A 22,875-nucleotide genomic window follows, 5' to 3' on the forward strand; every position below is an offset into this window, starting at 1 on the left:
ACACAATGTGAACAAACAAGGAGGATATCAAAACAAGTAGTCTTGAGACATTTCACTGCATATTATAGTCTGGTTATCAGGCTTAAGTAAATAGAGTAGTAGTCCTCCGGAAATTTGACCTCTGTTGCCCATTCCCCCGGTCAGAAGTGGGCTTTGCATCAAGATGCTAGCACACAAAGCTGAAGAGAAGCATGCAGAACAACTAAAAAGCAATAAACATGTGGAGAAACACCAGAGAAACACCAGAGAAAAACAAAGCAGTAGTGAATGAGAACAATCTTTTATTGGTGTTTTGGAAAAATCTCGACTACATCCAAATAACCAGCACTAAGTGGGCTGGGCACCATGGACACCACTGATGCAGCAGGGCAGTTGTAGTTCAATTAGAGTCACTAAAAGATTTATCAACCACATCTGTGAGGATATTAGAGACTAAATCCTGTTGGGAGAGCAAACAATCACTGATTCAGGCTGAAATAAACCAACAAGGAGCATATTGATAGTGTGCATAGTCCATACACTGCCAGGGGAACAGAAGAGGTCTTTGACAGGTAAAGTAAGTCTGCATGAACATTATGTTCAAGTTACTGCCACGCTTGTGAAATCCATGGTCAAAGAAACCAAGGTGGCAGTTGTGTCCATAGCAGAAGTGAGTAATGTCTAGAGGTCTGAGACAGGATTCAAATGGCAGACAGTGAGGGTTTTTTTCCATTTGAATAGTCTTTCTGAGGAACACTGAAGATCAAAGATGTTTCAAGGTGCAACAGATCATGTTCATCCAAGGAAAGAAAAATCATTCAATAATATAGAACTGCAACAACAAGAGGGATAATCATCATAATCATAACAATAATAATAGCAGTAATGGTAACTATTCATCATGGTCATTAAGGGGATAAAAATCACACTCTATTACTAGTCATCCCTCCCCCAGGAACATAACATAGTGTACCATGCCACTGTGTAGGTGTTGTGGGTACACAGAGAAGTTTATAGATACAGTCAAAAGTAAGAGTAATAACAGGAGTAAACAGTAAGGATGTAGTATTGAAAAAAGCACTAAATAGCAACAAGCTGTGTGGATCAACATAGGAAATTTTGGCTTTTATTTCTCCCAGAAATCTGAGATATTAACACCATTCCACTCAATGGGGGTAGTCGACCCATCTCCTGGAATACATCAAATACACAAAATAGTATAGGCCTATCCAATATACACAACATTTCTCCCCCCATAGTAATGCTAATTAAAGTGTGTTCATAAAGTACAGTAAAGTAACAATGTGCGTTTTACTGGGAAGATTAATTACTATTTCAGAAAAACGTTACAACATTGAGATTTAACTACTCTGTGCACCGACGAGGTACAAGAGAGACACGGGGACAAAACGTAAAGGGAAGAGTTTGCACATAGCTGAGAGGGGACTGGCTGTAAGTGAGATCAGACAGAAATAGAGCAGTTGGATTTAGAAACAGAGGAAGAGAAATGTCCCAACAATCTAAAGAGAGGATCAAAAGGAGCAGAGTTACTCCGGGCATCACAACAGGCTTTCACCAGCTTAGGTAAGATACGAAACGCCAGAGTAGATTAAAAGCAGTCAACTGGGATAGAGAAAAATAGATACAAGTAAAAGATATATGTAAGGACTAGAGAAAGATGTGCCAATTGCAAAAGTTAAGCTCAAAGTACAATGAACTAATATTGTTGGGGAACTCAATTAAAAAGGATGATGTTGTTCTATTAAAAAAAACGCACAAGACTGGTCAAGACAAGTGTTGAAGATAGTGCTGGACTGTGTACATGGTGCCTCCTCTTATCCCTCATTTTGTCTCTCTTTAGCATGCCCGTTCCCAGTGACAGAAACATAACAGGAAAAATGAAAAATAAGTGCTTGAGTAAAAGCCACAAAAACGTTGAACTATACGATTATAAGATAATTTTTGCTCTCTATATTACAATTGTTACATGCGTCCTCGCCCCTGCTGCTGCATCCTGACATTAATAATCAAGTCGAAAAATACCCATCGATGGCTGACCACCTGTTAAACTGTCCTGACTCATCTATAATAAAAAGATGCTTAGCATAGCTTTCCCCCATCTCTATGTCCCCATCGTGTAGAAAATATACAAAATTATTCTCCAAATTTGCTCTCCCTCTAATTTTCCGTAAGTATTATAAAAATATACAATTCTCCAATAACAAAACTCTTAAAAGTCACATCTTTCATCTGTTAAATTATTCTCTCCATCTTTCACTTTTAAGAGCTGACACCTCGACAAAACAAGACACCTGAGCTTCATTACACAGACCTTCTCCTTGTCTTATACATTCATCATCATAATCATCAGCTTCCTCATCATCATCACCATTTTCTTGACCCCGTTCTGTCCATCACATCACCCCAAAAAATTCAAAGTCTTAAATTTTAATCCAGCTTTTATTCCTCCTCTTCCTGATTTTGTTCCACGCCTTCATCACTGGTCAGCAAGACGGCTTTCGTATTTACTAAGGATGTTGCGACAGCGGCCCAATTCCTTCCGAATCTCAGCCACTTCTTGTCTGAGGGCGGAGTTCTCTCTCTCCAGGTAGGCAGCACGCACAGATATTTGGTTCTCCTTTATACGGCGAGCATCTCGAGAACGCTTTGCTGCTTCATTGTTTTTATACCTCCTGGTCCAGTACTTCTCATCCTAACAGAGGACAGACAAATAAAAGCACACATTGATTATTTCAGCACCTGCCATTTTGATCCAATGATTTATCTTGGCTGATTAGGGAATTTAGATATTATTAGGTAGAAGTAAGTCAATAAACTAATCAATAACTGTTCAGACTTGTTTCTTAAGAAGAGAGTAGTACTCTTATACAGCCGAACTCCTGTCCTGTTATGGGTAATGTGGGTGTTTGGCCATGAATGAGTGTGGGACATGTTTCTTTCAGATTGCTTCATCCTCAGAGTTTGGTCTGTACTGAGTTGGTGTCTGAGAGCAAATAAAGTATGCAAACAACCTACAAGTCAAACATCCCACTGCTGGAGAAATATAAGGTACCTTTAAAATACTCTAGTGCTATTTATAGATTTATTGTGGAATATTTTGTGCTCTTCCATATATTAACTTTATTATAATGTAATCATGCACATTTTTAACTTCACTTATATATCCCCACTTTTCTTTTCTTAACTGATGCGTTTTTTTTGTTCAAGTTGTTCATGAAGTTTCCTTCATGTTGTGTAAAAATGTATTTTCTTGCTCTCGTTTTTGTTTCTTACTGTTTACGCTTCTTTTTGTAACTTTTATTTTAAAAAGTGGTATATAAATAGATCTTTAATTCCTTACCTTAAAAATAAAAAAAATCTGCGATAATTTTGTCATTTGATTGACTGTTTAAGTTAATTATCAAGTAAAGATGCCAAAGATTCTCTGATTCCAGCTTCCCTAATGTGAGGATTTGCTGCTTTGCTTGTCAATTAATCATGTCTGGGTTTCTGACGGTTGGTCGACAAAATAAGCAATTTGAAGATGCTGCCATTGTGTTCTGGGAAGCAGTGAATGATATTTTCACAGTTTTACGTTTTATAGAGCAAACAACAATCTATTACTTTAAAGAGGATCACTTTAAAAACTCATGATGTTTTAAAATGACCTGAGCTAAAATTACTTCCCTCCCAAGGGGCACATTGCCCACCACTGCTGCACCAATTTGTTGCAGTGAAGGCTTCAGACTCACCTTCATGTTATCGGGCACCAGGATCTTGCGGGCCTTCTTGATCATTGGCTGTGGCTTGAGCTCCTCTTCGCTGAAGGAGTGTCTTAGGTCGAAGTTCTGCTGGCCAGAGGAGCTGGACATGCTGTCTGAAGCATCCATGTCAAACATTCCAGCCCCATCTGGCCCACTGCCCGTTGGCGTCAGCAGAGGTGGACACGAGGACGAGGACGAGGAGCAGGGTGACTCACAGGAGTCGTTCATAGTCGTCTGACTCCCTGAAATTAAAGAGTAGAACAATCTGTTTTGCAAGATGTTCACTATGCAACATTTATCCTGAAATTGATAATACTGTCACACTTAGATAGAGTAGCTGCTGACCACAGTCCACTAAGACAACAAGACAAACACACATGCAGCATTACATCATAATGACCACCAGATGGCTGCAGAGAGCTACTTTAGTAGTGTTGTAAACAACAAACAACATTCCTTTGCCCTTCACTGCTTCCAAAGAACTGAGGATGGTTTTCAACCTGCTTTAATGGACTCTAAGATTGTCAGATTTGGGGCAATCTTAAGAAGATATTTATAAATCTGGGAATATACCCTGCAAATACAGGTGATAAGATAATATAATACATATAATATTTAGCATACAGATTAACATATATAATGGAGCTACAGGATGCTGTAGTAAGAAATACTAAGCAAATGTTAGGCTTTTCCATGATATCCATCTTTTCATTCCACATCATGTATCTCTCATTATGTAGTAGAGAGTAGTCCTTATGTTCCTGTGTGATCCTACGGAATCTTGTCAAGCTCTGCGCAAACAAGCGTTTTAGTAAACAGACACATAACCTCATTCATTCTTTTAATTCAATATGTGCATGCTATTGGCTATTATTATTAATGAAAACCACAAATCCTGGTTAACCAAAGCCAACATCAAACCAAATACCAATACAGAAATCTAAAGGTGGAAATGTTATGTAACTTTCTACCCCCCCACCTTTTTTTTAAAGCTAGTTTCTTTAAATGGGGCCACTATAGGGATATACCTCCTCACCCCACCCCCTTTAAACCCCAATGATCCATTCGTACTGAACTTTCTTTCCCTATAAGAGCACAAAACTCCATGTAACTGTTCCTAAATATCCATACACAAACAACTCAACACCCTTGTTAGAAATATAGGCAATAATTGGCAAGGGGAACAGGGTTGGGGTAGAAGGATACATAATAAGACAAATGACCACAGAATTGCATAAGCACAGTTTAAACAAAACATGTACACCTTAAGTTCCACTAAGCTGGTAATTAATGCTTACTATGTGGAAACACTATCCAAGAACAATATAAAGAGTACACAATGTGGTGTAATGGGCCCCTCTATTCATCCAACCACCCCCTCTATCTATGATATATGTCCCTACCTGTAATATATAAGCAGCTATAATGTATAATGAGTACATTATAATGAGTAATGGCTGTTTTATGGCCATGTAGTAGGAGGGCATGTTTTTTTTTTTTTTTACACCAGATACACCCTAAAGTGATGATCCAATGTTCCCACAATGACAATGCTCTATATAACAGCACACAACGCATTTTAGAAGTGTTTTCACAGACACCAAGATGAAATGAAGCATGTCCCATAATACATGATCAGCGGGTGTAAACATCACTGAATTTGGGTGTGGCAACTGTAGGCAACCAAGTGCCACAGAGGCCAGAAAATATGAATGTTTTCCTCTGTGTGTGTCTCAACCAGAAGATTTCAATGACTTCTGCTACCTAAAGCCGACAGCAGGAACTAGTCAGTGCAACCACCTGGTGTGGTGTTTTGTTGGAATGAAAACCTGCAAGCCCTTAGCCCTCCTGTGGTACACGTTTGCCTCTCCCTGTTTTTTTGGGAAGCTCTGGTGCACTTGCTAAGTTGGTTTTCGTGCATAATGTCCACGAAGCAGGTTTTTGTTTTTAAAGAAATGGTCCAATATGTGACATATGCACACATTTCAGGACAACAGCATTCCAAGAAGGCCTGAAGCTGTTGTGAAGGTAAACAGTAGCCCTTGTCCTTCTAAGGTAACTTAGATAATCATGTGTTGTGGGTGTTGCTCCATTCAATATTTATGAAGCAGCTGTTGGTTTGGCACCTTAATGAGAATACAGCTTTCTAGTTTCAAGCTTTGTAAGAGATTAGGAGAATTATTCACTCATGACATATATAAACTTTTCGTCTCAAAAATAACCCATTTTTAACTAACAACAAGGCTTACATTTATATTTAATGTTTTTGGAATTATAATCTATTTTATATTTTATATAATTAACTAATTATTTTATATAAACAAATTGTAATACAAATGCATTGGACTTTATCATGCAATATAAATGCATTATCAGAGTTTATAAGCATGCAAATTTGTCACTAAATGACTGCATTAAAGGTCCCGTGTCAATGTCCCATAAAGTATAATATTCTCTTCTGGCTATCAGTGAACTTAATGTCATTCATTGTTGATCAAATGTTCTGTTTGAAGTCCAGCAGCACAGGGAAACTCTTCCTGTTGCTCTGTCTGTCTGTCCCTCCTCCCTGTGGGCTCCTCCTCCATACTGGCCCTGCCTCTAGTTCTCTCACTCCAGTACTCTCAGCCCCGGCACGTGTACTGACGCGTACACATGTCCATGGCTTGTGAAGTGAGGAGAGATTTAAAGACACGCAACCGCAAACACACTTCTCTCCCTCTCCCTCTCTCAGTACTGTTTTGACCCTGCTGCACATTCATCATTGGCCGGGACTGAATGCTGATTGTGTTGTACACTGCAGTACATAGATCACATGCCAAACCCTCCTTGTCATTGCTGTGAGGTTGACTCATCAAATACCTCAAGACTTACCTACCTTTTTCTCATACATCCTCTCTCTGAATTTTTCCTCAAATCTCCCTGACCTCCTCTCCCAACATTTAACCCTGCAACATGCTACAAAATGAAAACTAAAGTTCAGTAAACTCAGTCTGTTTTCTCTTTCTAGTTGACTTTGCATCTGAAGCCATGTGACTGTATCTCCTGCCTTCAGTTTGGTCCCACAGGACAGAAAAATGCTTGGTCACCATGGTATTCGTTATAAACGCAAAGGAGAGTTGATGTGCTGAATCTCTAGCCCGCGGGAACATTATAAGCACACCACATAACCTTGATTACTGTACATCTCAACTATTATTGATTGTAGGGTCTACTAGTCTCATATCAGTGGCAGGGCACAATTTGTCTCTTTCAGCTTGTCAACTCTGTAAAGTTTGCAGAACCCTCTTCCTTGATACTGCTGTTTTGAACTGATATGGACAAACCTTGAAGAATGAACTGTCCTTGTTCATTTATTTATTTTTCAAATGTGCATCTTTTAAGACAAAATGCTGACTGTTTGTGAACTCACCATGTAGACAGTCGTTCCCTCCTGCAAGGCTCTGCGGCTGAGCCACCTCCAAACCGATGAGCGATGGGGAAGAAGAGGACGAAGGTGATGAAGATGTGGAGCAAGGTGGGGATGAGGGCGGTAGGCACTGGGAGCTCTGGTTGGGCACAGCTGACTGGGAGCTCTGTGAGGGGATCTGGGCTGAACTGGAGCTGTTGTTGTTATGCATGCTGCCCATTCCGTTTTCGGTCAGAAACTCCTCCAAGTCCATGTACTGAAGCTGGAAGAGGCCCCCATCTGCAGGCAGGGTGCGATCCCACAAGAGAGGCCCCAAGAACTGATTGAATGGTCCTCCTCCATTCCCATTCCCATTCCCATTCCCATTTCCATTGCCATTTCCACCACCTCCTCCTCCACAGCCATTACTACTAGTACTGTTGGCTATCCCACTGCCATTCCTCATGGGGCAAACTCCCAAAGAATCCTCATCAAGGTCCAGTCTCTCTTTGTCTGTCAGAAATAGAAGAGCAGAATCATTATTAGTACAGACTGAAGATGATGAATAACTTTGTTGTGGCTTTAACAGACAGAAAGTTCTATCACTAAACGGTTTTGTGGCAAATGGATGCTTACATCCACTCTCCATATATGTTCAGAATTAAATGGGGTGGCAGGTGTATCCGTAAGATGCACGTCTGCAAAACCTCTGTGTCTATGTTCTACGTCTCATACACACACAAAAAGACACACACAGATGGACCAGATGGCAGCTGAATTGCAGCATTAACCAAGAGCTGAAAACCAATTTGTTGCCATAACATATACATAAGCTGTTGAACAAATCTCACAATAGCTGGAGGTACACTTTGGCACAGCAAGCAACCAGAACACATGCCTGCACAGCATTACAGCTAAACCAAAACATGTCACCACTCATTGTAATCTGGATCCTAATTTGAAGTCGTAGCAGGGATTATAACCCAGGTGAATACGCATCAGGGTCACTGAGGAGGCATCCTGAGTGTGTGTGTGTGTGTGTGTGTGATGGTGCTGGTCAAGACTTCTGTGTGAAATTCTGGTACCATAAATTATGATAAATGTAATGTTTGGTCTTTAATGACATAGTATTAATTCATCAAATGGGAGTTTCTCACCTTTTGCATCACATGGGCTTTTTAAACGTTGGTCTCCTTTCATGGGGTGCTGCAGGAGGGATTTAAGACCTGTCATAGAGTTGAGATGCCCCCCTGTGAGGGAGCCTGCAGGCTGAGTACAACTTCCAAACTGCGGGCTTGCGCCAGCTGGGAGGTCAGGGGTCGGAAGCTGGGAGAGCTGCCTGGACATCCTGAACCAGTCGGGGTCGCAAAAAGACACCTAGGGCACTTGAATGGGCGTGGCGAACTGACCGAAGTACCTACCAATAGGACAAGTACGCTGGATGCGTGAGTGTGCAGGAGGGGTGGGGGTGGAGGGTGGGGAGTACAGAGAGAGACATAGTTTTGAGAAGTGCATATGCAGAATAAAGCAACAACTGTAATGCAATTGCAAATACGGACATTGTATTAATGACGCAGTTTAATTATACTTAGGAAACTTAAGTTAAAAACACATGCAACTTTTACCTTTCACTTGTAGTACTGTAGAGTTCCTTATTTCCTTGCAAAAATATTTTCATCGAAATATTCCATTGCAGTTGGATGTTGTTGAAATTGTTCAGTATATCAAGCTGATATTCTCAGAGGACCCGTGTGAGAGGGACACTCAGACTATCTGAGTAGGAATACTGTCCATAATAAAAAAAAAACGCAAATGCTAGAAAATGCCAATAAATCCTCCGCACACAGCACGGACAGGAAAATGTCACAATTAAAACTTGCAGAGTATTATCCCGACTTAATCGTCCTGCGATTAAAAGACCCGAAAATAGTTGCAAAGCAGACCTCTGTCAAAACAAAACAAGCGAAGGAAAACCGTGTGTACAGAAAAAACACACAGCGACGAGGGTAGTGGCTGTATTGGTCAGATGACAAGTTGAATTGGTGTTTCGCTCCTCTGCTGTCGCGCTCTGCTGTCTGTCGTGTGGGGAGGAGGGGGTCGTTTCCTCTTTCTCCGTCTGTACTTTTTTTTGCATCCGGTGGATCCAGTCACGGGCGCACGGGCTTCGGTGTGTGTTTGGGCCGTGCTAGGTTTACGTCCCACCGTCCTCTCTCTCTCTCTTTTTCTCTCTCTCTCTCGCTCTCAGCTGGAACGGACACGGGCAGTTCACGTGACGTCACACCTCGCGAAACAAGCGAGAGGCGCGAGGGGGGCGGGGCCTGGGCTTAACAGACCTCTCAATTCTCGCTTATTATTTATGACACACCTACCCTCGTGCAACACTTAAGGAGAACAGTTTGTTTTGTCTGACAGGTACACACACTGTCTGTGACTTTTCCTAGTGTGTTCATATTGCAGCAATAAAGATGTGCATTTAAGATTTAGTGTGATGACAGAAAACAACATTTACACTAGTAAACCATCACAAATCACTAATGTAGTTTTGCTCAGAAAACACTGGCTCCTAATTTTACCCCTCTCTGTTAGAGCAGAGTTTTGGCTTTGTGTAATAATCAGCTAGTGCAGCATGGCTTTTCCAGTTTCCTTGTAATCCACAGAAAACGTGAGTGTGCCGTTTTTTCAGGCGAGAGGAACGCTTCAGCACGTTGCCTCCCGGCGTACAATAGCTGTTCCACCTCACGTGTATCAGGCACGCGGAGACACGGCCTGTCCGCTCGCGGCTCTGGCTGCGATTGGCTTTGGAAAATTGTCGCTCCGCCCACGACGAGCGCCCATTGGGCAGAAATAGGTCGAATAAACCCGCCCGCTCGGATTCCCCCCGTGCATGCCACTGCCGCGTGAGACCAGTTCGAAAGACAAAAAGCGCGAGGGCTGTCTAGTCTACTGTATAGGAGTTGCCGATCACATGCAAAACACAGTGCGCCGCAGGAATTCACCTATGTTTTTTTTTTCCCCAGAGTTGGATATGTAAAAGCTAACAAGTAAATAGCTGACAGACATAAGGCATCATACAGCTAAAGCTTTAGTGAATAATAAAGAGCACATATGAATATTATGTAGCAAGTGTGAATAATATTGAATATAACAGCAGTAAGAAATAGTATCTGGGCCTCTTCAGTTGACACAGTGCTAAGAATCACTGTTTTTCTTTTCTTTTAAAGCCACTTCAGACAAATTGTGATTTGTGACACTGGGCTATATAAATAAAACTGACTTGACTTTTAAATAAAACCATCCAACTGGAAGTTTTTTCCAGCTGTGGGCCCCTAAGATTGTAACCACCTGTCACCCCACCTAAAACAGTGGGTATGAATCATCATATTTCACATTGCAAGCAAGGCAGATTCTTATCATCAATCTGAATGCACACACACTTGGACACTAGTGACATTAAAATCACTTTAACATGTACACTATATATTAACTCCATCACTTGCAGGACATTGTGGTCGTTGTTACTTGAGAAAGTATCAAATATTTTACTGTAGTTGCATTGATGTGGAATCACAGAAAAGGTTACAGTAAGAAATAATTAAATTTTCTAATGCAAAAATTACATTACGTGAATTTCTCTTTTAAACCACATTCATTTCTAAATATTCAGTTAGATTACTTGGTGATGTTAAAGCATGTTGTTTACTTTGTGGCAATAATCTTGTAGTAAACAGCAGACAGGGACATACTTCAGTCACACAGCGCTCAGCCTCTCTAGTCCACCCCCTATCAGTGCAAAATCCATGTGACTGCCACACTCATCCACACCAGGCCAAGAGTACACTATAAATGAGTTGCTTACTGCCATCTTGTGGAGCTACGAGTGAAAAATTTAACACAGTCATTTATTTTGAGTATGGTGATAATATACTGTAAGTTTTAATAATTGAAACAAGTCATTACCTTAGTGTAATCTGGCCAATAACACTGGTAAGCCTAAACACTTTGATTAAATGTATTGGTATATTAACTAGGCTACATCCTGAAATCCATTTTATCCACAGAGTGATATGAGATTCATATAGGACATAAAGCTTAATATAATTGTAAAACGTCAATACTGACTTTGGTTACAGTTACAACTTACTCATGTTCAATGAGCAGCAGTTTGTACCATCTTTTGGATACTGCGGTAGGGAACTTGAGAAATGAAAGGAAAACAAATTATTACACTTAAGGTTTATTCATTGCTGAAATATAATCAACTACTTACTTCTCAGTAAATAATGTGATAGAAATCTACTAAAACTATCATTTTTCTTTAGAAGAAAAAAAACAAGGCTTGACAGGGTATGACAGTTTCATAAGTGAATAAAGTGACAAGATGTACTTAAAACCTTTAGAAGAAGAAAAACAAGGCTAGACACTAAGAATATGATTGCAACTCAGCAAAAAGTAAAAAAGGTTGAAGGGGTTAAGTGTAAGATTGGCATGAAGACTGATTGGGTTACACACATAAATACATGGAATATTACATTTGTTTCTATTATGATAGGTCCATGACTTTAACACACCATGAAGTACTGTAGAAATAATCACTGCTAAAAAGAGCATACAAATAACATGAGATAAACATGTGTTACAGTCCACTTGTTTAACCTGTTTTCAATCTCTTGGTATAAAAGCTAGGAATATTTCAAATAAATGAAATAAACTGAACATACTAAGCAAGGCTTTTTGTAAGTTTCTTCATTTTGGCAGAAGAGGGATCCTTGTAATGCTAATTACCAGCAACTTTGACATTTTATCTATATGTGATTAAATCACTAGGGAATATAGAGTAACTTTCAAATTATGCTCAACACTACAAACTTCTGGGGATATACTGAATAAACCATCACATACTGTAGGAGTGATTTCACAACCTCAGCAAAAAACTTGACCAGAGAACAAACATGCACTGACGAACTATCAACAAAGGTCTTTGTCCCCATGTCCCTACTCCTAATAAATGCACTTTACATTTTTAAAAAATCCTCAGAGCCTCTGAATGAACAACAACAAGACAAAGTACACAGCAGAGACGTTTATCATACAGCAAGAGGTGTAGCAGGGATTCTAGTTATGGGGAAGAGAGATACATTAGCAGGTCATTTCACCTAAACTTGTCTAGTAACTGCACAGTGTCAGCCAAGCATAGTGTCAATGCACTTAAGGGGTTAATGAACCTATGGAAACAGTCACGTCTTTGAAAACACCTTCCAATATAATATGGAAGAATTTCTGGTGATAGGATGATTTTATAGGATGCTCTACAGTAGTTGTTAACAGAGACATGAGGCAAATTCTCCTCAAGTCCCTTTTTTCTCATCTTCCCAATTAGAACTGAAATATCTTTCTTATTTGCCACTCTTTTCAGAAACCAGGATGCTCAGTATCTATATGGTCCCTGTAGGAATGGCATCTCCTCCTGACCCTCTTGGGTTTGTCTCTCTCCTGGTGTCTTTGAAAGCTTCAGCCTTTTAGCATCTCCTCGCTGCAGTCCTTTAGCCCTGCGGCGGCAGGACACCTTGTGCCTGTGGAGCAGCGTAGCATTCCAGAAGCGAATGGAGCAGCGGCGGCAGGAAAAAGTCCCCCTGGCACGATGGGAGGCCCGATGGATGAAGGCTGCCAAAGGCCTGTGAGACTGCTTCCCACACACACAGCACCTTAGTCGCTCCTGAGTGGTTGTGGCTTTTTTGGGGTGTTTAACTGCCATGTGGACTAGCAGTCCGGCTTTACGAGAAAACACAGAATTGGGGCATATAGGACAGCCAAAACGTTTCACAGGGACTTTGAGAGACGACAGGATCTGCACCTTCATTCCCCCAGTGTTGACAAGCTTATACCCACCACCACCTGATCCTCCTCCTCGTCTAATTGTCAAACGAAGAGAGCCTTGTTTTTTATTCAACTGCCCTCTTATTGTACAACTTATCTTTCTCTTCCTTTTGCTTCCATCAAATCTGACTAAATCTTGGGATTCCCATTTATTTTCCCTCCAATCTCTGCTGTTGGACTTTTTTTTTTTCTTCTTGTGTCGTCTCATTTCATCATGTGATAACTGGATGCTGCAGTCAAGGTGTTGGTGGGACTGGGCACCTGACTGAAGATGAGGATGATGGTGGGAGTGATGATGATGATGATGCAGATGATGATGTTCAGTGGAGGGCAGTTCCGTGAGGGGCTGGAACGGGGCTGTGGTGTGAAGCGTACGGCTACGGGATCCAGCTGGATATATGTGCTCTCCTTTCACCCCGGCTGGGGAATGCGGGTGCTGGGGGGGCATGATTGTAGAATTTGGAGGCAGAGGCTGCGAGTAAGATGGAGCATTAGAGGCTGAAGAATGGGAAGCATCATAGAAGAGAGGAGAGTAACCAGCTGGTGGTTGCGGGGGTGCCTGTTGGTGGCTATGAGTAACGACACTTAGACTCTGCCCTCCATGGCCTTCTGTGGAAGGAGCCATTTGTAGCAGGGCATTGGTGGCAGCCTCACTCTCGGATGCTGACTGATTAACATCACTCCCACCTCTGTTGTCTCCAGACCCACTGCTGCCTTCTTGCGGGTTTGGCGGTTCAGTGCGGGTCATCCCATGCTGTGACTGCCTATGTCGAGTAAGGCTATTGGAGTAAGCAAATGCTTTCCCACATACCTCACAGCAGAAGAGCTTTTCACCTCCACCTTCATGAACCGTCTGGTGATGGGCAGTCAGATGGAAGTGATGGCGGAACGACTTCCAACATATAGCACAGGTATAGAGTCGAGGCGGAGGTGGGGGCTGTGGTAGGGGTGGGGGTGGAGGTTGTGGCGGGGGGTTGGTGTCTTGAGGCTTGACGTCTTGAGAGTAGGAGTAATAGGAGGAGGTGCTTGGTGCTTGGTTCTGGCTCCTGTCTTGGGCCACGCTACATTGAGGGTTTGGGTTAAAGCTGTTAAGGTTCTCCGGAGCTGGTGTTGTGGGCACCTCTTCTAGCTCCCCTTTCTGGTGGAGTTTGCTATGCCTCCTGAGGCTCTGGGAGTATCCAAACTCTTTCCCACAGATGCTGCATTTGTAGTTCTTTGCCCCAGAGTGGACTGTTTGATGCTTGCTGAGGTGAAAAGCCTCTCTAAAATACTTTCCACAAACAGTGCAGTGATGGGGCTTTTCTCCAGTATGAATGCGGTCGTGTCTGCGTAGGGTCTCCCGACGTGCAAATCCCTTACCGCAGACACTGCAGAGGTGAGTGCGTGGGAGGCCACTGGGCCCCATTCTGGGGGTGTATTGCCTACGTTTGGGGGGCTGTCCACCAGGTACAGGATCTTTCTTAGCTCTTGGTTTGCGGGGACGTTTTGGTTTGGCAGTAGGATTCTGAGGGTTGCTGCTCATAGCCTCCTGGCTTCCAACACCTCTGAAATTCTTATCCATACCAGATGTTGATGAGGGTGAGCCCAGAGGACCTAAACCAAGACCACCTAGTAGACCTCCTATGATGTCTCCCCTATCATCCCCTCTATTTCCACTACTAGCTGCTGTTATAGCAGAGATAGCATTATTGACAGAGCTAGTGACATCATCCTCTGAGTCATCCAGTAGAGAAGAAAGGGGCAGGTGGGGCTGTTGCTGCGGATGGTGGTGCTGGTTGTGGCTCTGTGAGTGTGGATGCAGTGTTGGGGCCAAGGGTGCCTTTCTCAGAGCTGGGCCCGCCATCCCACTTCCACAGGGGGAGGCACCAGAGTAGCATGGAGATGGATTACCTTGAGAACGGTGGTCATCATGGTAGCCTGTGTAACGATTCCGAGAGTAGTCAGTGGGGTATTTACCATCTGTTCTGTCCCTGTCATTTGAATTCCCTCCCCTTGCAGACTGAAACAGACCATCACATCCTAAACCTGATTTTGGTTCTCCTTCCCCCACAATGATTACACCATCTTCTTCCTCAGTTTTCCCATAAATAACCCCTCTATTGCTCTGATAAGTTCCCCCTCCTCCGTTACCTCCTCCACCCCCTCCCCCGACTCTGTCCTCACCATCAGTTCCTGTCTTGCTGCCCCTTTGTTTGGGTCCCCTACCTGGCTTGCCGCAGGTGCCTGAGGCAGCATGGTTGAGTAGAGAGGTGCTCTCACGGAAGGCACGACCACAGGCGGGACATCGGAATGGCTTTTCCTCATGTATCTTCTCATGGCGTGTCAGTGACTCTCTACGATTAAAAGCCCGAGAGCAGGTGGAGCAGCCATATGGGCGGGCTGAAGAGTGTATAACACCATGTTGCAGGAGGTGCCCTTTTTTCTTAAAGCCTTTGCCACAATCAGGGCAATTAAATATTTTGTCTGGGCTAGGACAAGAATTGGATGAGGGTTGGGGAGTTTCTTGGGTTGAATGGGGAAGGCTTGGGTCAGGCTGCGTTTTAATATGAACAGGGTTTGGGCCAGTAGTGCTACTATTGCTAGTACCTGCTGTGGTTGGCTCATGCATGCGCAAATGCCTGCGAAGGCTTGAAAGGTGAGGGAAGCTTTTGCCACAATCTCCACAGCTATAAATTGGATCTGTGTCAGACTCTGAGGGGTTGGGTTGCATTGAGCTCTGGTTATCAGATTTAGAAAGGTGAGAATCATTAGTAACCAGTACTGAGGCAGCAGTGGAAGAGGGAGCAGAAGACGAGGAGGAAGAAACTACTGATGAGGATGAAGATGATGAGGCAAGAAGGGATGATGGGTCTCCACCCATATTTGACATACCAACCGCACTCCCAATTAAAGCTGGGGGCTGACCATGACTTAGGCCTCCACCATTACTACTAGTGCTGGGATTACCACTGTGGCTGCTGTGGCCATGGTTATTGCTGCTATTGCTAGCACTATCAGATTTTCTTTGAGGCAAATAGCCAGCCATAGCTTTCTTCCTCCTACTGCTACTGCTCCCACTACTACTACTTCCACCTCCACTGCTTTCGCCTTTACCATCATCCTTAGATAAGGATAAATGAAGTGGCAAGGGGAGGGGCAAACCTGCTTCCTGCTGCATCAGAGACGCTATCTGATTTGATGACAGTACAGGGATGCCCTGAAAGTCAAAGCCACCCAGTGATGAGGGCTGGGAGCCTGGGTGCAGTGGGTGGTGAGGATGAGAATGAGAGTGAGGATGAGAAAGGGTGTGAGGCGGAAGCTGTTGCTGCTGGGGAGGCTGCTGGGGACCCTGCTGTGGCTGGGGAGTGGAGTGGCCATGTGAGTGAGAAGAATGCAAAGCAGGAGGCGGAGCAAGACTAGTACTAGGCTCCCCGCCTGTCTGACTTAAACCAAGCCCTAAGTGGTTATGGGTTCCCTGTTGAACAAGAAATTGCTCTAAACTAGCATTAGCAGGCACCCCAGAAAGGAAATACTGATTAGCAGCTAACATGCAACTAAATTGTTGGTGAAGACTCCGTGCATCAGACTGGGCCCCAACCAACTGGTGTCCCAATGAGCTGACTGCACTGCTGCTAGAAGGGTTATTAGAGGTGGCCACAGAGGTTGAAGGGGAAGGAGAGGAAGAGGAGGGACCAGATGACGCTTGGGGTACAGAGAGGCCGGGATGCAGAGGAGGAGGGGGTGGAGGTGCTGATGTTACTAATCCTCCTAATCCCCCAGCACTCCCACTACTGCTACTTCCCCCAGCAAAGTGCTCAAAGCGGCCTACACCTGGGTGTAACTGCTCCTGTGCTAGTGCTGCCTCAGACGGGTGGAAAGAGCGCAGGAACTGTGGGTAGCCTGAAGAATGGCTTGAGCTGCTGCTGCTCATCTTGCTTGACTTTGAACGAGAGCTCTGAGATGAGGAAGGCTGTTGTTGTAAAGGTGGGGGAGGAGGGGCACTCATCTTGGCAAAAATGGAGGCAGAATCAGAAAAGGCGTTACCTCTAGACCCCTGCAGGGGGCCCAAGCCAAGTCCAGACAGAAGAGCTCCAGAAGACTCAGCCTGCTGCTGCTGCTGCTGCTGGAGTTGATGCTGGTGAAGTTGCACTTGCTGTTGATGCTGTAGTTGTCGATCTAAACCAAGGCCTTTGAACTGGTGGGCCTGGTGCCCACTTAACATCTCTATAATGTCCAGATTGTATTTTCCAAATTGGAACATTTCCCACTCACTGGCACATGGGGGTGCAGGGGCCAAACCTCCAGCGCTAGGAGCGGCAACAATAATCCCACCACTGACTGGTGAAAGACAAACTTTACCCTAAGGGTGAGTTTATGATACAATTTTTTCCAGAACTACTTGAATGTCTTAAATCTAAAGTTCGTCTCTCCAGATTGTTTACTTCTGGTGCTGCTACTCCCTGTTGATCCACTGCCCACACTCTACTTCCAAAATGAGTGGGGTAGCCAGGAAGATGAGTTTATGATCAAAGGGTAAAGGTGTCTTTTTGACAGGTAGATGAGTTCCACCTAATTTCAAAATTGCTTAGAATAGTTTTTATTGAGAAGTAGTTCAAATGACTTCTTCTTGTTTCCTTTGAGTTATTGCGTTGACATTTTCCTTCATCTAAGCAAGATTCCTCATCCGTGTTCAGCCAAGAACTTCCTACAGCTGAAAAAAAAACAAAATTCAAAAAGGGATGAAAGTCATAGAGGGGAAAAGGACTGTAATTTTGAATAAAATTTCACTTACTATCTCTTGATAATAGGACTTTTACATATAACAATGCATCCCATCCATTAAGGTGAATCCATATAGACAGATGCCTAAGTCTGTACTGTCACAACATAAAACATAGAGATTTGTCTCCATGGCCCACATTAGGTGAAATGATCATTTAATCTATTCAGTATCGTCACTACAAAGTCACAATTGGAGGGAGTATGATGCAAGTGATTAGAGATGTTAAGTTTTTTGAACATTTCCTGTTCATGTAAGGTGCCAAAAAAATAATCTCAACAATTCAAGGTATCTCTTTCCAGATGATTCTACTGTTACCGACCACTTCAACAGGTTTATAAGCATATTCAATTGTTTAAATTTTGTAATAACTTACCATGATGTGGTTCTGCTGGATTTCAGCACAACCAGAATTGTTTATTGAATGCCAATTATTTTAATCATTAGGTTCATATTTACTATGGAGGCAAAGGTTATTTTCAACATTCTTACTGTCTACACATGTACCTGTTAACTTACCTTTGTGGCCTCTGCCATAAAGGTAAGTTAGCAGTAAAAAGAGGCTTGCTTATTTAATAAAGTTACTTTGGCGATTTTGACCCAAGTTACTACAATATAATACCCATTTCGCCCTTGTATGCTGCAGTAGTTCTGTGATGTACAGTATCTCTCGCTGTCCCCTCAGGTGAGACAGTATATGTAGCTCTCTTTACAAGTACCAAATTTTTTTTTACTGAGGAAGAGGTACATATCGAATACACAGAGGTGTGGTGGTGTTCTATGAAAAACCACATTATACAGCAGATGCCTCACTTTTGGTTGCCATGGAGGTGTGCATATGTAACTGATCATTTGGATTTTACTTGCAGTACTTACACTGGTGGTATTTCTGCTACATTTTACAACATGTGCTGTTACAATCATGTAGTTATTACCACATGGAGGTTTTCCCGAGCTACATTTTGTGTTAACAGAAAAACCAATATCACATAGGGAAAAATTAAACAATTCATTTGTTAATTTACACACAGTCGTTAAAGTAACAGCTCTCCGTTTCAAGCAGTGCTAGATCAAAAAAAAATGTATGAAGACAGGTTGTCCCGGTGAGGCTTTTATTCTGTTTTCATTGCTTTTAGGGTTTTACTGGAAAGTGTTTGCCCTCAAGGTGTGTACAAAAGAGCAGACCTGTTCTTCAATGATTAAATCTTGAATGCAATCAAACATCATAACAGAAACTTAAAAACACCTGGATAGATGTTTAATGTAGGCGATATCAAATATCAGATAATGTCCATTCAGTTCAAGATGTGATTCAGTCTTAAGAGCCCTTTTTGAAAGTCATATTTCTTCATACCTTAAAATGGTGGAAACCATTGGGTCACTGACCCTCATCCAGGTTTACCTTTTCAACATGAAACTATTCATTAGTCATTGGGGAACAGCATCAGTAAATGTTTTCAAATGCAGGTCAACCTATTCTGCAAAAAAATGTTAATTTTCATTCAATCCTTGTTTGGAATTTAGTGAGAGCAAATTTTCTAGCCCCAAAGTTCGCCATACATGGACCATTTAGTTTTTTAATTTCGGTTTTAGTTTGTTTATCACCAGATAGTCACAAAGGCAATCAAGTATTCAGTACATTAAAAAACTGTCAGTTTTATTCTTAGCCTAAAGTCAGTCACTGTAATGTAAAAAGACTATATGAGATTGTCTTTTGTTTCATAAATGTTTTCTCAAAGGATTGTTAATAGTGGGCAGTCACTTGAGTAGGAATAATGGACATAATAATAACAGTCTCAGGTGCTGTGTAGTACCTTAAGATAGGCCAAGAGGAGTACTGACCTGTAAAAATCCACTTACATCCATTCATATTGCACATACACCATTTTGGCTATAATACTTCCCATAAATTGATTCATTGACAAATTCATTTTTTGTGGGGGTGTGTGTGTGTGTGTCTATGTTTGCACTTCCTGATCAGATACTAAACTGATTTTGTTGTACTTAAACTCACGAAGTGCAATGACAATAAATTTGAATTATATCTAATCTAACCCCAACTACCAACAACAATAGGATAAATCTATTCAAGTCGATGAAATATATACATTCTCATAGCCAAACAAAAGGGAGAATAGAAAATTGAACTGTTGCGTTATGCATAATCATTTAACTGCATGAAGGTAAGTTGTTGTTTAACATTAAAATGTCCCATTAATTTACTTCTGAAAAGGGTGAAAGTACACGGTAGAATCACTCACTTTGAATTTCATTTTGCTCACCTCTTAAAATCTTACCGTTTCCACTAATCGATGCGATGAACCTAGAAGGGAGTGAGCTCCCCTGGCAGACGAGGGAGATAATCTATCGCATATATGACTGCCTCTCATTTTAATGTAAATCAGCAATCCTGTGAAGAAGATCAGAAATGCTCAAATTAACATCAGTATCGCACTCGCTGCACAATGTAAACATGAGCAGTACTTTACAGACGCAAGTAATAACGGATGCACTTGTGGTAGCATCCTGTAATAGTATTGGCTAACATTTTTTTAAACAGGAAAACATTGGATGCGATTGCATGAAAAACTTCACGGTTCTCCGTAGCATCATATTTTACACTGGCTCGGCGTGTTTAGCTATTTGGTACCACACGTAATCTAGAAAACCACCATGACCGCTATTGCTAACGTTAGCCATATTTCCAAACCACAATATTACAAGCACGGCGACTACCGTTATGTTGCTAGCGTTAGCATATATATCTGCGTAACCTATAATCAGCAAATGTTTACCTACGCATCCAGTTGCAGAGCACAGTTGCAGATGGATGAGGCCTGTCACGCCTTCTTCTAACTGCCTAGCTAGCTATCGTCCGCTTCCATTTCTGCGTGCCGTTTTCCAGTCGTTAGCCAGAGCCATTTTCACTGATGCTGAGCTGGGTGAAAGCTTACACCGTCTCCCCAGAAATCAACGCCGACGGAGACCGCAGCCGCCTCCTTGTAGTTTCAGTACGACAGTTTGCGCTGACAGGGAGCTTTTGCTCAAGATTTCGACGGCCGTGAAGAATTTGGGTGGTCGGTGATAATATTTTTGGGTAAAAGTGAGTGACGTGTGCTCTCTTAACATTGGTCCTTTCCGGCCCTTGTAATATTTCCGGGTAGCACTAGCGGGGCTCACGGGCGGCTGAATAGGGCTCACAGCGGAGTCACTATTTGTTTGAAGGGTCATACACTTACACAAAACTTGCATATTCAGATAATTAGTGCCCAATCCACTTACACAACCCCTATGTATATCAAAAGTTAAACCAGTCTCTGTAGGAGGTTGGGGACTTTTCCCCAGGCTGCATAATGGCTAATGTCTTATAGGCCTATTATACACTAGGAATATTATATCTTCAGGCTATAATATTTCTTGAAAATATATAACATGAAGTGAAAAATATATATTGCGATATTTTACTATTGTCTTTTCTTTTGGTTTTGAAGCAAAATGCCTACTAGTTATAATATCAAATTAATTATTGTCAAGCTCAATCCCTGCAACTGATACATGTGGGAACAGGATTTCCCCTTTATAGCAAAGATGAGCTAACTAAAGCGAGTAAATCAGTGAATAGGTGACTAAATAAATTAATAAAGCAAACAACACCAGACAGACAACAGTGGTCAGGATGTCACTACTTTAAATTATGCCATAAATACACATTTAATGGATCGTTCATATAATAAACATAAGTGAGCTGTCTTTTATTTCTAATATGCATGTTTAAAGAGGTATCGTGAAGTTTATAAAACAGGTATTCAAGGGCATGGTGTTGTAATGTTTTTACAGGCAATCAGAATTAAATCTTTCACAGATATATGTATAAAAATATAGGGTGTATGAATGAATTATAGAATATTTTTGACATAACAGATTTTCTTGGACAATATACACTGTTCTGTTTACTTTCTTCATTATCTCTGTTTTCAGTCTCATTACTTTGTCTGTCTAGTTTGTCTGGATATTTGCTAAATTATTTAATAGCCTAATATAGAGTGTTCACAAGAAGAGGTTCATGACACTAAAAGCATGTAATTTCATTTACCACTGACCTCAGTCACAAAAACATCTATAACTCTGTAGTATAACATCCATAGCTGTGTGACTGGTGGATGAAATTAATTTATGAACACAAGTCATATACATCTCTCGAGGCCAACATGTCCTCTCCTATATCCCAACAACAGATTTACACAATTGAGCCAGTTTAAAAGTGATCAACAAATTCCATTACCAGATCAATATGGTGATTTATTACCATAGATATGAGATATGACTTGTGTTCTTCCAAAGCTGTGAGAAAAGCTGTAGGGAACTCAGGAGCTTAACCTCAGGCTAAATAATTTTATCACCACATACATCTTGGATTTGATCAATCATTTCAACCACAGAGATGTGAATAATTTGAGCTCTGTGCCTATGATTTTAAAGAATGGTAATCATGCCTGGGTCAGGATGCAAATCGTGTGCACAGAGCATGTAGGGTACAGAATCTTTTAATCAGGACCATCAAAGGTCCCGAAGCCTCGACTCACACATGTACATTTTCAATTTGAATATTAATTTGTCTTTTCTGGCAAATTTGCAATCTTTCTCAACTATAATCAGTGTCATATATATATATAGTATAATTTGTTAAAAATGGGGTTTCATTTAGCAGATATTTAATGCATTTAAGAATGGTGGCAGGCATTGGACAGTGTGTTTCTCATCCATCCATGATACTATCTGAGAATACTCACATATTATTGATTTGTTCATTTGTTCTGTTCATTGTTCTGTTTTCTTTATAGTATATGCAAGTTAACAGCTTGAAGGCTTCTTGCAGGTTTTGTCTCAGGCTGAGAAGCTATGACCCTCCTGGTGGTGAAATATTCGCATTACAATGATTGTATCAGTGGCAGCCAGTGCCTAAACCAAACATAATATTTTTTGTGCCCCATTGTGTACCTCCTACAAAAATTATTTCTGCATCAGTACAACGGCTGCTCTTTCATTTAAGCTTTCACACATCTCAGTGCAATAAATGTATTCACAAGTGGTTTTAAATATGAGCTCCATAGCCG

General features: G+C 41.8%; 2 protein-coding genes across 6 annotated transcripts; both read right to left on the bottom strand.

Annotated features, from left to right (window-relative positions):
• Positions 1 to 261: 261 nt before the first annotated feature.
• dbpb (D site albumin promoter binding protein b) lies at positions 262 to 9,436 on the bottom strand. The gene is made up of 5 exons (XM_038711258.1): positions 8,754 to 9,436; positions 8,286 to 8,565; positions 7,153 to 7,641; positions 3,732 to 3,985; positions 262 to 2,692 (listed from the first exon to the last, which is right to left on the bottom strand). The coding sequence occupies exons 2-5, from the start codon at positions 8,473 to 8,475 to the stop codon at positions 2,477 to 2,479; spliced, it is 1,149 nt and encodes a 382-aa protein (XP_038567186.1). The 5' UTR covers positions 8,476 to 8,565; positions 8,754 to 9,436; the 3' UTR covers positions 262 to 2,476.
• A 1,909-nt stretch (positions 9,437 to 11,345) lies between these two features.
• si:dkeyp-69b9.6 (zinc finger protein 865) lies at positions 11,346 to 20,917 on the bottom strand. Of its 5 annotated transcripts, XM_038711256.1 has the most exons (4): positions 20,557 to 20,917; positions 20,059 to 20,171; positions 15,208 to 17,692; positions 11,346 to 14,919 (listed from the first exon to the last, which is right to left on the bottom strand). In XM_038711256.1, the coding sequence occupies exons 3-4, from the start codon at positions 17,240 to 17,242 to the stop codon at positions 12,554 to 12,556; spliced, it is 4,401 nt and encodes a 1,466-aa protein (XP_038567184.1). In that variant the 5' UTR covers positions 17,243 to 17,692; positions 20,059 to 20,171; positions 20,557 to 20,917; the 3' UTR covers positions 11,346 to 12,553. The 5 variants fall into 5 exon arrangements, with proteins under 5 accessions (XP_038567184.1, XP_038567182.1, XP_038567183.1 ...); XM_038711254.1 differs by having other exon boundaries at positions 11,346 to 17,692; positions 20,561 to 20,917; XM_038711255.1 differs by having other exon boundaries at positions 11,346 to 17,692; positions 20,044 to 20,171; positions 20,561 to 20,917.
• Positions 20,918 to 22,875: the final 1,958 nt, after the last annotated feature.

This window comes from Micropterus salmoides, unplaced genomic scaffold, assembly GCF_014851395.1.
Source record: "Micropterus salmoides isolate LMB-PRFRI ecotype aquatic unplaced genomic scaffold, ASM1485139v1 Ms_hic_scaffold_11, whole genome shotgun sequence".
NCBI classification, from domain to species: Eukaryota; Metazoa; Chordata; class Actinopteri; order Centrarchiformes; family Centrarchidae; genus Micropterus; species Micropterus salmoides.